Source organism: Epinephelus moara, chromosome 20 (assembly GCF_006386435.1).
Source record: "Epinephelus moara isolate mb chromosome 20, YSFRI_EMoa_1.0, whole genome shotgun sequence".
NCBI lineage: Eukaryota > Metazoa > Chordata > Actinopteri > Perciformes > Serranidae > Epinephelus > Epinephelus moara.
This window is the reverse complement of record NC_065525.1, coordinates 5285673-5301839: the sequence shown is the minus strand read 5'-3', so window position 1 is coordinate 5301839 and position 16167 is coordinate 5285673. Positions and strand designations below refer to the sequence as shown.

At 38.9% G+C, this 16167-nt stretch overlaps 1 protein-coding gene across 2 annotated transcripts in view; it reads right to left on the bottom strand.

Annotated features, from left to right (window-relative positions):
* Positions 1–2076: 2076 nt before the first annotated feature.
* The window catches only part of LOC126407404 (carbohydrate sulfotransferase 1-like), a 15811-nt gene continuing 1720 nt past the window's right edge, over positions 2077–16167 (bottom strand). Inside the window, exons 2-6 of one of the 2 annotated variants that reach the window (XM_050072265.1) lie at positions 11642–12018; positions 10056–10269; positions 9685–9911; positions 5953–6170; positions 2077–4107 (exon numbers count right to left, since the gene is read on the bottom strand). In XM_050072265.1, coding sequence (XP_049928222.1) covers positions 3771–4107; positions 5953–6170; positions 9685–9911; positions 10056–10269; positions 11642–11980 — 1335 coding nt within the window. In that variant the 5' untranslated portion in view covers positions 11981–12018 and the 3' untranslated portion in view covers positions 2077–3770. The remainder of the gene's footprint in view (positions 4108–5952; positions 6171–9684; positions 9912–10055; positions 10270–11641; positions 12019–16167) is intronic. The other variant, XM_050072266.1, reaches the window with a different exon arrangement.

Here is a 16167-nt window from a genome sequence, read left to right as displayed (position 1 = left end):
ATGGAGAAAGAAAAAATAACTATGTTACATCCAACATAGCTAAATTTCTGTCTTTTCTGTCCATAGCTGATGTAGAGACCCAAATTCTTTCAATCAGACTGACTGATTCTTCTCTAGTTTTGTGTTCTGCTAATTCTGCTAGTCCTTGTCACTACTGGTAGCATGAGGCGGTACCTGCAGCCAAATCAGGTTACACATAGTCCAGCTCCTCCATGATGGCACGTGCATATGCGTAGTGGCAAGAAGGTTTGCTGTGTGTAGCCACACAGTCTCAAGAGCATGGAGGAGACACCAGGAGACTGACCATTACATAAGGAGAGCTCCAATTATGCACAATCAATTATTTTATTTATATATTTTCGTGTGTACCTTTAATTAAAGCCTGTCTAAACCAGTCAAGATGAGCCTTGATGATAATCTCAACATTGTGCCATGCTGCTCCCTGGTGGATCTTCAGAGTAAATGGTTTTTATCTTTGGGTTTGCACTAAATCTTGAATGGTAAATCAGCAGCCATTACTGGACATGCCTACTACGTAAATGCAAGTGCAGTGTAGAGCTTCTATCAGTGAGATGTAGGTGTTACCTAAAGGCAAAAACAGGAAATGTTTTGTTCACAGATGTTGGTTTTACCTGCACCTGAGCTGGTTGGTACATGCCTTTAACAATTCATCAGAGCAGCACGTAACAATGCAGCAAAAAAAAGAATGTAGAGCTTTAATAAGTTGGGAAAAGTAGAGGCTAACAGTGCACACAGTCGCAGTCTATTGGGGATGTGTGAGGAAAAAGACACCGCATTTTAAAACATCCCTTTTGTTATTTCACAAACCTTTCTTGTTATTACACAGAGAGAAGTCAAGTTTACATGGTTTGATTTGATTAGGTTTGATTTCCTGTTTTAGAGACTTTTCAAAAGTCTTTAAAGATTTAAAGGCTGTGTAAGAATATGAATGAAGACAATGTAGTGCTGATAATAGGGACAATAGTCACCCTTGACAATAGGTACAATGGGCAGTTTTTAAAATGTATTTTCTTCACATGTGGATGGAAAAACAAAATGATTAAAAAAAATCAGTAAATCAATATAAACTAAGCACAAAAAGTAATGAAATTTGTGTTTGGTAGAATATTTCTTTGTAACAATGCTTCTTGGCAATAAATCTTATACTGCTGGAAAGCCTGTTTAGTTTTTTTGTTTCAGCAGAGCTGAGTATGTGGGTTGCGCCTATGAAATATTTTTCATTCATTCATTCATTCAACCTTTATCTAATCCTGAGAAATCATTAAGGGACCACCCTCATTTACAATGATGTCGAGAGTACAGTTACAACAGAATACATATGATAACAAAACAAAGCAAGAGCAAACATATACATATATATATACACATGCAAATACATATACACATAAACATAGGTAGACACAGGCTTGTCATCACTGGAGGCAATCTCAATGCAGAGAGATACGGAGATGAAATTCTGCAACCAGTGGCAATCCCATATCTCCACAGTCTGGGACCAAACTCTATCCTCAAAGATGACAACGCTCGCCCCCCTCAGAGCGGGGATTATCAGAGACTACCTCTAGAATTTGGGAGTGGAGAGGATGGAATGGCCTGCCAGCAGTCCTGACCTCAACCCCATTGAATACTTGTGGGATCGGCTTGGGCGTGCTGTTCATGCCAGAGTGACCAACACAACCACGTTGGCTGACTTGCGACAAATGCTGGTTGAAGAATGAGATGCCATCCCACAGCTTTGTGTGACCAGGCTGGTGACCAGCATGAGGAGGAGGTGCCAGGCTGTTGTGGCTGTGTATGGTTCTTCCACATGCTACTGAGGCTCCTGTTTGTTTCATGAATAAATTGTTAGATTGCCACTTTCTTCAGACGTCAATCATCCAATCCACCAAAAAACACCGAACAAGAGTTAACAGCAAAAACAAAGCTGTTTGGCATTAGCAGAGAAGAGTTGGCAAATTTTTCATGGGCGCAACCCACATACTCACCCTGCTGCTCATCCCACAGATGCATGTTCCTCACAAATGTGGCACCATTTAAAAGGGAAATAAACAGGCTTTCCAACGGTATAAGATTTATTGCCAAGAAGCATTGTTACAACAAAGAATAATCTACCAAACACAAATTTCCTTACTTTTTGTGCTTACTTTATTTGTCAGTATTGTGGTCTTGCCTGGTCCTGGATTAATGTACATATAGTACAGTAGTTGTTTGAGACTCACTGCTGAGGGTTATATTCTGTGGATGAGGCTGCTCTGTGATCAGGGAAAGCTAAACAGGTTTAATTTAACACTGACGTTACATAAATTCAAGGCCATTTAAACTAGTTGTTTCCGACTGGTCCACCCACAGGGTCCAGATTTCTCCTTATTCATTAGTTCAAGGTCTGTGCAGTTTAATATATTTCGCTTCATTCATGTGTTTGGTCATGTCATCAAGCTACTTTGGCATCTCTGTTAAGTAGCTGTCAGTTAGTCACTCACTCTACAGCAGGAAACAGCACCTCTGTGCCAGAAATTTGCTGTACTTCAAAATAAAGGTGTTTTTTTTACAAACTTGACACGTTTGCGTCTCACTTGCAGCCCGTTCAGAATGGACCCAAGACCCATCGGTTGGAAACCACTTAATTAAACAATGATCAAATGACTCACTGAAACAGTATTTTGGTCTGTGTTGATGGTGGGCCAGTTTATTGAGACCACATCCTGGCACATCAAATTTTATTTTTTCTGTTAACCACATCATCATTATTAAAACTAACAATAACGTTGGTGCAATGATTTTGATTCTGTGCAATAACGAGGAAGCTAAGAACAAGATAGAATGATAAGTTGTTACAATGACAGAAGTTGCGTATTACAGCAGAATAATTTGTCATGTATTATTAACAAGAAAATGTGTCATTATTACTAGGGATGCACAATATATATCAGGCCGATTGATTATGGGAGATTTATATTATTATTCATTATTCTGATAATAAAATCATAGCCGATAAGCAGCTGATATTACAAAGCCAAATTGCTTTCATCGACTTAATTGACGCAGTTCACTGCCAATAAACACAGAGAAGAAGAAGAAGAAGAAGAAGAAGAAGAAGAAGAAGAGCAGCATGCTAACTAAAGAGGCAAACATGTTGTCAGCAGTATGGACATTTCTCACAGTTACAGAGGAAGCACGATTGTGCCGGGGGCCATGAGGAGTAGGTTATTATCGGTTATTGGCTGAAAAAAAATCCATATCGTGCATCCCTAATTATTACATGAAAATATCTTGTTGACACATGAACATTACGTGATGAGAATTTGTCTTGTTATAAACAGAAACTATTGTTTTTTTCATGGTGGCAGCAATACACTATTATACATGTCTTTCAAAACTCCACATAGTCAAACATGGTGCTATAGTAAATGATCAAACTGGAATGTAAATCTACATACTGTAGCTTAAATATGAGTAAGTGTTAAGTTTGATTTTTTTCTACATAGTCAACCCGTTAAATGATCAAGGTGTACTGCACTTACTATGATATTGTGGCTTAATTATGTCAAAAGGTACCTCAGGGGGAAAAGAGCCAGAACTGAGGTAGTTGATTGCGGAGGGGAGGGTGCTCAGTACATCGGTAGGTAGGGAGGTACAGTTGGTATGAGATTTGCTTTGACTACATATTCTCTCTGCTCCATGAACTACAGTACTGTCCTTACTTGCTGGTCTTTTAAACCCATACTGGACGTATGTAAGTCATCAGATGTTTAAAAAAATGGGAGGAACGTCCTGTCCTCCACCAAAGAGTGTGAGAAGTTTCTCAGTTCTCTGGGGTGAAATACTGTCTTGTATCCGAGGAGATTAAGAAGCGGTTGGCAGGCAGTCTGTGTGTAAGCCACCATGTCAAAGGACAACTTCACCCTCCAGTTCTCTGCATTAGCTGCTGAGTCACGAACGGTGGTGAACTTCTGCCGGGATGACAGATCGCTGGTACCCCGGGTGTTGTTAATGATCCAGTCCTCCACATTGTGGTCCAGAACTAGACCAAGGAAGCTGTAGAGCTCCCTGGTCTTCTGGAGAGGAAACCTGGCCAAATCTTCATACCTAACCAAGGACAGGAAAAGGAGATGTCTGTAACAACATGGATGCTTCACACACATCTTTAACCCCGCAGCACAGACGCTCTATACAACCAGCACAGTTTCAAGGTGGGCACCCAAGATTAGTGTCACCAATTCAGTTTCTGACCAAATGTCTCCCCTTCTGTTCCTGAGATATGACATTGAATAATGGCCAGAAAAGTGTTTTATGCAGAACATTACGATGTCACAGTGAAGATGACGTTTGACTTTTTGGATATAAAATGTCGTCACTTCATTACTTTATCCTGTCAGACATGTGCATTAAGTTTTGTCATTTTGTTGAATTATAGCCAAAAATATATCTTGTGAGGTCACATTGACCTTGACCTTTGATCTTTGACCACAAAATTCAAATCAGTTTATTCTACAGTCCAAGTGGCATTTGTGTCAAATTTAAAGAGGTTCCCTTACCGTGTTCTTGACATATCATGTGAATGAGACAGATGCAAGATCATGCTGACCTTGACCTTTGACCACCAAAATCCAATCAGTTCATTGTCAAGTCCAAGTGCACATTTGCGCCAGATTTTAGGACATTCCCTCTTGGTGCTTTTGAGATATTGCGTTTACGAGAATGAGATGGATGCAAGGTCACAGCAACCTTGACCTTTGACCCTTGACCACAAAAATCTTATCAGTTCATTCTCGAGTTCAAGTGGACATTTGTGCTAAATTTGAAGAAACTTCCTTCAAGGAGTTCTTGAGATATCACATGCACCAGAATGAGACAGACAGGGTCACAGTGACCTTGACCTTTGACCTATTACCACCAAAACGAATCAGTACACTGTTGAGTCCAAGTGGACATTTGTGCCAAATTTGAAGAAATTCCCTTGGGGTGTTCTTGAGATATTATGATCACAAGGATGAGATGGTACAAACAGATGGACAACCCAAAAACATAACGCCCCGGCCATGACTATCGCCAGCACAGAGGCATAACAATGTGGGAGATCAAAAATGACTAAGATCATTTTTAGGGCTAATCAAAATGTAATGTATCAACTCTCTCCAGAATATCTTTTAAAACTAGAATTACCACCTTATGGTTGTACGCCTCTGTGAATCAGTCAAGTTGCACTTACAGTTTACATCCATGTATCTCCAGATCATGACAGTTGACAGTGCTTTGAATATACAAATATTGATATACAATGAATTATAACGATAAATAACAGCAATAGTTACAGTGATCCCATTTCATATTTAAGGTTCTGCCTGCTATATTTTATAATTCATAATCAGTTTTTATTCTTTCAGCATTTCAACCTTCCTGTACAGTAACAAAAACATTTGTCATAATTAGCACATGAATTCTTGAGTTATGGCCACATTTTTTTGTTTTAGGTCACAGGGACCTTTGACCACCCCAGATCTAATTAGTTCATTCTTGAACCCAAGTGGACACTGGTGCCAAAATTAAAGAAATTCCATCAAGGCATTCTAGAGATATCTGGGACAGAAGGACATATGTGCGAATAGACAACCCGAAAACATAATGCCTCAGGCCACTGCTATCGCTGGCACAGCGGCATAAAAAGGAAAAAAAGCGTTCATCCAAAAAAATGGCCTCCATGTCTCCTGGTTCAGATGTTTTGAGTCAAAACATATAGGAATGTATGAACCACATGTGACACTGTCTACACCAGAAACTGACCACCTGTAACCAAACTTGTTGTCATCTGACAGACAAACAGCCCCCCTGGTGAAGGTGAATTCATCTGGGTAGTTCCTCACAACTGAGCACTGAGGTTTTCACAATGAACACAGACTGCTTGTCCATTAATATTCTCCCTATCCTTCTCACCTGAGCAGCATGTATCTCCCTCTGAGCCAGGCGGGTCTGGACAGGCCTGTGGACACAGACCTGAGAAAGTCCTCACACACAGTGTTGATCTGTCCCAGGTTCAGGTTGTGGGGTCTACGTCCAGTCGCTCTCCACAGACGCCACAAACGGTAAGTGTCTCGAAATGTCTCAATACGAGATGCCAGGATGCCGCGTGGATCTCGAACAAGCTGGACAACCTGATGATAATGATCATGATGATGAATAATGAAACATATTCACCAAGAATACACTTAGGTTAGCAGCATGTGTTTAAAGGTTTCTGGGCGAGCTCAAAGGAACAACAATAATCTACAAGTGCAACAGTACTACTCATGGTCGCAGTGGAAGAGGGTAGTAAGCTCATTTGAGATGAGCCAGGCCTGCACAGAATCAATCACCAGCTCACTTGCGATCACTGCACAATGCATTCTGGTTTGATCTGTATCCAAAATGATCTCAACTTGCTCTGTTGTCATGCACACGTTGGCAGCAATAACATCACAATATCGAGGCAGCCACAGTTTTTAGAGCTGAGCACCGCAGCTGGTCTCCACCATGTGCAACACCCAGGGGATGATGGAAAATGCCTATCAAAGAGCTCAATGGCTCTTAGTTTAGTGTATGTATTGTGCAGGAGAGGTTAGAAGCCTAAAATGGCTTATGAAGATACCTCGCCCATTAAATAACAACAATCACACATAAAAAGGAAGAGATAAAAGCAAATTAGCATAATTGAGTATATAGCATAAAGAGTTCCAGACTAAGAAGTAATACAAAATTGTTAGATATACAATTTACAAAAAAACAAACAAGCAAATTAGAGTCCTTTTCAGATGTTTTTTGAATAACGATAATGTAGATGATGATTGTAGAGATGGAAGGAGGTTGTTCCAAAGAGATGGTGCTCTGTATTTCAGTGAATACTGATCAAGAGAAGTCCGACAATATGGATGATAAAAGTCCACAGAGTGTCTTGTGGAATATGAGTGAATGTCTGAGGAACACTCAAAACAGTACATATTTATACATGAATACACAAGTCTAGTACATGTTAACATTGAAAATTGATAAAAGTTGATATTTTCTAATGAGAGAAAAAGATGATTTGCATTTTTTTAGCAAAATTAGCTCTCGAAAATTTCTTCTGAATTAGAAAAATCGTATTGAGATAGGTGGGACATGTGGCAGCCCAAGCGGTATTACAATACACAATATGAGGGTAAATTAAGCTGTAATAAAAAGTTACAATACAGGAACAACTGACCAATGAATGAACTGTACTTAAGATACCAAGTGACTTCATTGTCTTTTTACAGACAAGTTCAATATGGTATTTCCAAGTTAGTTTTTCTTGTCTACTATGACCCAGAAAGACCCAGAAATTTAATATAAGGAACCTGACTTATTTCTATTTTGTCTGTGAATGTTTAGCTTTATCTTTGTTATATTCTACATTTTTGTTACAAAATATCATGAAGTTCAACTTTTCTATATTGAGAGAGAGATTGTTCATCTGAAACCATTTAGAAACCCTGGTCCCTTTTACTAACCTGGTGTAGCTACACATTCACATACACAAATAAAGGCCTGTCTCAGTTGGAGGCCTGGTCTGGTTGCCAAGCAGTTCATTTTTTTATAGACGTTCTTTAGATTGACTTAGACTTGTATAAAAGATGTATAAAAGCAGGTTGTTGGCTAACTCAAATTAAGTCCATTACCCTGTAAGTTATTCATATTCCTTTCGTCTGTGAGGGTCCTCAGATCAAAAGAATCAAAATGTTTTTTCATAAAAATTAATCCAAGTTGTGAGTATTTTTTAACAGGATAAAGTAGTGTTGTGCCTTAATCCTTGAGTGCCGTAACTCACTCACTCTCTGATATGCTGTCTGTTGGAGCTAGATCAAATGAATGATTCATAATTCATATGTTATCTGAATTTGATTGTATTTCCTGATCTTTGCTGAACAGTTTTGTGTGAAAGGAATTAAAGGCCTGTCCCATATAGACACCTGTCCCAAATATAAACCTGTTGATTTCAGTGATTTAAGCAAATAATAGCCTGGGCTATTACTTCAAGTTTTAAAGTAGATTATAGCTCTTCATTTGCCTCTCCAATAAGTGTGCTAAAATTTTCATGTGAAGATGCCAGACATGTATCATCAGCAAATAAAAAAATGCAGTACATGTTTGCAGACCCTAGGTAGATCATTTATATAAATCAAAAACAAAAGAGGTCCAAGAATGGAGCCCTGAGGTGCTCCACAAAGTAGCTTATCTCTATCTGAATCATACCTATTAATAGAGACATACTGCTCTCTGTCCATTAAATAGTCAAGCAGCAATTCCAAAGCAATGAAAGCCATATTTATCTAATTTTGCAAATGAGACATTGTGAAGAAAATGGCAAGTGTAATTTCCTTGTTGTCAAACGTTGTAGTGATTTCATTAGCAAGCTGCAAAAGAGCCACTTCTGTTGAAATTTTTTCTCTCCAAAAACCATATGATGGCTATTCAGTATGTTCCAATTCATATACTTTTTTTCATTCTGGAATAAACTCGTTTTCAGAACATTAGAAAAACATTGTAAAACAGATATAGGATAATTGTTAAATAAGCTGGCATCACCTGATTTGCTAAGCTACTTTCAGGTCACTTGCTAAAACACCTGTTCTGAGCAATAAAGTTAAGACATGCATGAGAGGCTCACTGATAGACAAAACTGCTTTCTTTATAAGGCTAGATTTTTTGTGATCATGAAATAAGATCACAAACACCACATTTTGTAGAAAATTGTAATTTTTTCTGTGCAATTACAAAATGTATGATGCCCAGCCAGCCAGGCCAATGCAGTCACAGTCATTTTATAATACTGCCTATCACATCAGAGTGAGCACAACAAAGGCTACTGGCACAGCACCACCACTGTTCCGTGAGCCTGTGATGGGTCCATGTGTCTGTACATGTGTTTGGAACATCACTGAGGACTGCAGTCATTTTCGATACATGTTCAATCAATACTGTACCATTTTAGAACTGCATTGATTGGTCATCTAACCTTTCATAACCCTGTCAGCTAGTGAAGCTGGTGAAGTGCTGTTAAATGCGGCGGATAGGTTACAGCGGGTGAGTAAAATCATACAGGAAAATATTACTTACATGCTCTAAAATGTGTACATAGAAGAGCAGAGCTGCAAAGCTTCTGTCCACTGTCCATCTGTTCGTTATTTTGTTTTTAAGCAGGTTAGGCGGTTTTAATTGGTAGTTTTATCATTGAGCAAAAATCCCCTAATAACCGCTGAGCATATTTTAATTTAAGTGGTCTGGGAGAAAACTTCTGCACCTTCTTTTGGCTCTGTTTTCAGGCTTTAGATAATCTAGCCAGTGATGGGAGAGTTTGGCCAGAGGGCATTCCTATTGGCTGTTGTACAAATCTAGATTCGTATGTACGTCCCAAATGGTGAAAGCCAGTTTCAGTGGCTGAGGATTCTGTAGAAAAAGTGTCTATTACAGCATTGGCAAATACTGCCTACACTGCAAAGCAACCCAAAAAAGGAAGACGAACTGGTCAAAAAAAGAATCTGAAAGAGACTAATAAACCAAATAAACCGTGTCAATATTGGTGAAGTGTTTCAGCAGCAGCTTCCCACTCTTTTCCGGGCAAAGCAGTAATAATGATAATAATAATAATAATTGTTGTAATTATTTATCTACCTTCAAATTGAGTTTGGGGTCCTCAATCAACGCTCTTAGGTCACTGATTTGGGGAATCCGGACCGTCTTGATGGCTGCATGGCGCTTTGCTCTACAGGCATCAGCAGCCAACAACACATTGAGCGGTCCACACCTCCTCACACACTCCCCTTCATCAGTCAGCACCAGGCTCTGCTCCTCTGGGCCCAGAGAAGCCTCACATACAGGGCGGGTGCACAGAGACCGACCTAAAGAGAGGACACATACAATAAAAGAAACCATAACACGACATTGCAAAATCAGCTACATACATCAAATATTACTGTAGTATCAATACTGTTATGTCAAAGAAAGCAGGACAAGAGGACAGAGTCCTGACACGTGTCCCTTACTAGCTCCTCGTCTGAACAGCTTATCAGTGGAGTGGTTGGCAGGACGGGGCCGTATGTAACCCTCCAGACTTTTGAGGTGACAGTTGTACAAAGACCTCAGCAGGTCTCTGGCTGCTCCCAGCATCACCCTCCTTTCAGCCAAGTTTCGACTCTGCGACAGCCGGGGAAGCAGCGCCAACTGGACGTGGTACAGAGGCTCAAACAGGTAGAAGACCTGGGATATGAAAAAATATCAGACAATATGAAAGTTACAGTGAACCTCCACACACACAAACTGTGTAACAGGTTGTCGTTCCCAGGTGTACTCAATAGAGACAACCAGATAGCTGCCTAATTTTTGCTAGATGACAAAATTCTACCCTGGTGATGTCACAAGCTCATTCAGGAGTGTTGCAATTTTCTCTAGGAAGAAGGCTGAAACCCTTTTTTCCACTGCCTGATCCCTTTCTCCACCACAGTCTGTTTTATGGCAAATAGTTTGGAGATTGGTAGGGCATTCAGTGAACTGACTCGGTCTGGTGCTAAGTGCTAGGCCAGGCTTACTGTGGGCTGTAATGGGCCTAAGTTTATATGTATGTATATATACATATATCCCCCAAGGAGGTGGTGGTGTGTCTTCCTCAAACTTGGGTCCTCTACCAGAGGCCTGGGAGTTTGAGGGTTCTGCGCAGTATCTTAGCTATGCTTAGGAATGCACTTTTCTGGACAGAGACCTCAGATATTGTACCTGGAATCTAGCTCCTCTTTCAGCCCTACATATATATATATATATATATATATAAATATATATATATATATATATATACAGATATAAATATATATGTATAATGTAGCAGCTCATGCAGCAGCAGAAAAAAAATCAGGTCTTAGAACATTTGGAACATTTATGTGCGACAGTTACCCTTACTTCAGTACTGCATTAAAGTAAATGATAGCCAGTGACCTCAGTGTATGAAGAACTAAATCAATGGTTAGCATCCATTGCTTAAAAAACAGCTAAATAAGAATCTGTATTGTCGTGATGGCCTAGTGGTTTCAGGCAGATGTCCTGTCACTGCAAGGTCACAGCTTTGGATCCAGCTGGCGTGTGTATGCTCCTGTTTCTCTCCACTGTTGTGAACGCTGTTTGCACACATTGACATTTGTGCTTTGAAAGTTGTTTAATGCATATATGTCATAAAAATGTGCTCAGACCCCCTTTACTGCTGCTTGCAGCTTTATTTGTTCGGAACTATACCCCACTAAATAATAAGGGCATTACTACGTGTGTTGCACCCCACAGGTTATTTTAGCCTAGGGTGTTAATCCAACCATGTCAGTCAGTGGCCATTGTACAGCTTGACTTTAGCTCTGACCTACACCTCAACAGACATTTCTGGATTATTTCCAGTGAACTGCATAAAATAATAACGTTTTAGACACTTGTGAAAGATGATCGAAAGGAACAAGATAATGGTTCTTAATACATTTTCTAACACTGACCTAACATTGATGTAAAAAGTAAATTACAGGTGTTTTTTTAAAAACAGTATTCTTTGATGACAATTTGATATAGAATGGGTAATGCGTATCCATGACATTCTAACCTCTGGATGCTGGTTGAACAGCTGACCCACAAATGAGGATCCGCTCCGCGTGGTAGCCAGAATGAGGATGTGGGTTCTCTTGCTGTTATTTTCGGAGGTTAAGGACAAGGACGGGGTGTGGGAGAGGATTTCACTGCAGCCTCGGTCTGTGCCCTCAGCTGTCTCCCGGCCCAGTCGTGTCAGATCTTTTAGGCTGCAGTTGACAGCACCGTCTGTGGGTGCCAGGCCCACAGAGCTCAGCAGGCTCAAGGGCTTGGCGGAGAACGTGCGGATGGCCGTGTACTGGATGGCTATGGAGGCTAATGCTAGCAGCACCATGGACTTCCAAGAACACTGCATGGTGGCTGGACAAATGCATCAGGAGGCCACAGCACTGTCTGCCGGGAAAGGGGATGGAAACATAAGGAGGACAGGAGACAAAGAGATATAAATATCGTTCTTTTTTTTTTGCTGTTTTGATTCCCTCTCACCATTTCATACCTCTGATAAAGCCACTGTACACTACTTGCCAAGCACCAAACAGCAGGCAAACTCAGTTAGCAGCTACTGTTGCTGGTGAACATAATGTCGCATTTAGCAGCTAATGAGCCTGGTATGTTTCTCAGGGGTTGGTTGAGATCAAACCAGAGCTAAAAGGGGAGTGAATATTGGACTGAAATCAATTAGGTGGACAAAAACACAACTCCAAATGAATGCTAATGTTTCTGTGTCTGCCGATTTGTAAGCTGTTAAAACTGACACAAGGTTTGTGTACTTTTTATGATAGACCCAATTCTGTTTTTTCAGCTTGTTTTGTCTGCCCTCAAGTAATCAACATAATCAGTACTGCAGCTTTAAAGGGATTCACTGTAAACCCCAATCCATCCATGACACAAAGTTTTAATGAAAAGTCTACACAAATGCCCCAAATTGTCAAAATGACATCAGAACTTAAGTTCACTTGTCACAAATACTCATCCCTTGTGAGCTTGACTTAATTATTTCATGTTAAAACAACCATTTTTGAGTTAATTTGTCTAAAATCTGTAACGCTGATTTCACTTAATTAGTTTAAGGCCAGTAAACAACACTACCATTGTGCGCTTAACATATTGTGACGTGTTGGGGCTTCCCAAGTTTCCCAGCATGCTGTGAGGCAATGCGTTTCAAGGCCACAAGCCAAAAACAACTGTTTAAACGTGCTCTTACTCACTCATGTTACCCATTACGCAGTGATTAATGTTCGTGTATTTCACAATGGTTCTAATGGGTGACTGTTAATGTTGTGGTAAAAGACATTTTGTACCATGAGTTAAGTCATACACACTGTTAATGACCTCAGCAACAATGTTATGCTTAAGATGAAACAAAGAGAACTTCTTAGAGCAGAATTAATCTGTTAGCCTTATTTGTGTGAAACCTAAGCTCACCACAATACTCTCAGTATAGCACTTAAGCTGTTATTAATTGTTTTAGGTGGATAAAATACAATTTCTTGCTGACCCCTCCACAGCAGTACATTGCTTAGCTTCTGTGCCAGACTCCAGTCTGCCTCTCCAAACTGGGGGTGTGTCGATTGACATTTGCTGTATGTAATATATTGTCTATGGATAAGTAATTCTTACAACCCCACTTACAAAAAAGCTGAACTATCCCTTTCAGTCCATTTTTCTACTAATAAGAATACTGTTAACGATGTACAGTATGAACAGTAATATAATATATTTATTATCTAAATTTGCACCCACAAACCATTCACTATTATTACTATTATTAAATGTTTCTGTTTTACTCTCTTAGCCCTAAAATTGTTTTATTTTGAGAAAAAAACAAAAACAAAAACAAACAAAAAAATCCAAATCTGACCTTCAGTGACCCAAGGTGTATTCACCTTATTATGGAAAAACTGTTTTTGCATGTGCTGTGAATGTATGTTGAAAGTTAAATTTTGAATTTAAATTTGTGAGCTGCGCTGACCTTTGTGGCCACAGCCAATTGCTGTTGTCCACTATTTGGACTGATAAAAATGGATTAAAAGCAAATTACTACCGAACTTATAAAATTATACAATGACAAATTAGCCCCATAACAAGACTAGACAAAAAAAGATATTTGCTTGGTGAAATATCAGCATGCAAATACAACTACTAGATTTACTAGGTAACAGATTGAGTTTCTCAAATATAGCAATTTATACCAGCACAAGAGTAATGAAACTTCACAGACTTTTTTCGAAATTTTGTAGTTTTTTTCTTCTTGTCAACAAACCCCATGAGCAGACCCAAAGCATCCATCAACTGATCCAACTAACAAGTACTGTCAGTGTATTAAAGCCTGCACTTTAGAAACCACTGCACTATCGTTTAAAATGTGTGTAAATCCACTGCTGAAAATAGACCCCAACATATGCATTTCTTTTTGTTTGATTTTCTTTTAGTAAAATTACTAATTGGTTTTCAAAAATTAAACTATCTGGTAGCTATTTTATAAGATTTACATCTTAAGTTGGTTTTTGACCGTGTCTCAAATTAATCCCATGTTCACTCAAGCACTTTTTCCTACAAAAGCACTGGTCAGCGTACTCTGCATTGTAACAAATACATTTTTGCCACTTTTTAATTCACTTCGCTTCAGTACTAACAGGTATGTTGGTGTATGTAATTTTTTTAGACTCATGACTTCAGTACTTCTAAAATCCTGGCTACAGCCCTGATTGTATTTTTAGTAGAGATGCACAATATTGGATTTTTTGCTGATATCTAATATGCTGATATGTAACAACTCATTTGACCGATAACCAATAACAATATCGATATATCCACTTTTTTTCCCCACCTAATTTTAGCGATCATCAAGTCTCTTCTGTAGAGGAATTAACATCATATTATTCATGCATACTCTTATATACTCTTTATAGGAAAAAGCATGCTGGCCCATTCCAATAGTTCATTTTAAAGCCAATACTGGCTGATACCAGTGATGTGCCGATATTACCCTGCATCCCTAATTTTTAGCAAAGCAGCATACATGCTATGGTCAGAATCTTTTTATTACATTAAGGGAATTTTTGAGTACAATAATATTGTATGTTCTATAAGTAAAGTACTGTTGAAATAATACTTTTCAGTCATTGCTTAATTTGAATTGAATATTTCATTTTATATAATTGATCTGCACCAATTTAATTGATTTTTCACTCTTGTCGTGCATGCTAGTTAGTTGGTTCAATTGGTTTACTTTTGACCACAATTTAAATGAGACTCAGGGTAAAGTGATTTTGATGAAATATCACTATTCTAAGCTCGGATTTGGTCATGTTTTTTTCCTCATAGAAGTGTTAGTTTCACATGCTGTGTCCAAGAACCATTGGAAATTTAAAAACCCAACATAATTTCTGTTTACAGTTTCTGGCTATGATAAATGATAAATTTCTTGAAAATCTGTGGTAAAATAACTTCACTTTAAACCCCAATTTGCTCACTGAACTTAATTTTTTTTAGAAACAGCTTGCACTCAAACCTTTTAGTTTAGTACAATACAGTAACATGTCGGTGAAGATTCTCAGTCATCCAGGTCATGGTGTTCATAAGTGCTATATTGTAGGCAACATGGACTGTTTGCCAAGTTGCAAGTCCAGTTGCCTATGATATGGCACTTATGATTACAGTAACATAAAAGTTTTGAGTACACCAGACACAAAATAAATGTGTCACATGACCCTTGTTTGACAGGAATTATATGTCACTTTAACATAATTGTTGTTGTTATTTGAGCCTTTAATTCTATGTCATATGAACATAAAAACATTGAGTACACATTTTTTTTTTTAAAAAAAAGCAAGCTTAGGTTTGTCAATTGCTAGAATGTGGCAAACAAATAAATTCTGAACCAGGAAGTGCACTTTCTGTCATCTCAGGACAACTTTATGTTGCGTCTCTCACATCCACACAAGTGGGAGCTCACTAACTGTGTATTGTAACCATCTAAAAAAAATGTCAGTTTAAGTTTGTGCTTAAGCGCTGTTCTGAAAGTATCATGGTGATTTTAGGTTTCTCAACTGCACTAACAAGGTTGAAGGGACATTGTGTAACATTTTCAGTTGTTTATTGGCAAAAATCGATGTCTGCATTTATAAATATGTCATCATTGGTGTACTATTACCTCCACCAATAATCTGACTTATTCTCGTAAAAGGAGAATTTCGGATTTGTTTGTACATTGTGTGGGTAGGCCGTCTGGGGGGGGGCGTCGAAGAGGTGTGTCTCGGCTACCCAGAGGGAAGAGGAGGAGGAGAGGGCGGCATTCCATTCAAGTGAATGGACTTAATTTCATAAAGCGCCTTTCTACAAAGACATTTACGTTAATGCTTCTCGTTTATTCATTCACACACACACTAATATACTTGGGAAACAGTTAGGCACCAAAAACAATGTATTTGATCTTCTCAGATGGCTAAGATAAGAACTTTATTGATCCCACACAGGAGTAATTCACCTTACATCAGCTATAGAGAACAAGGTAGTGCCGAAAAACAATACACAGTATAC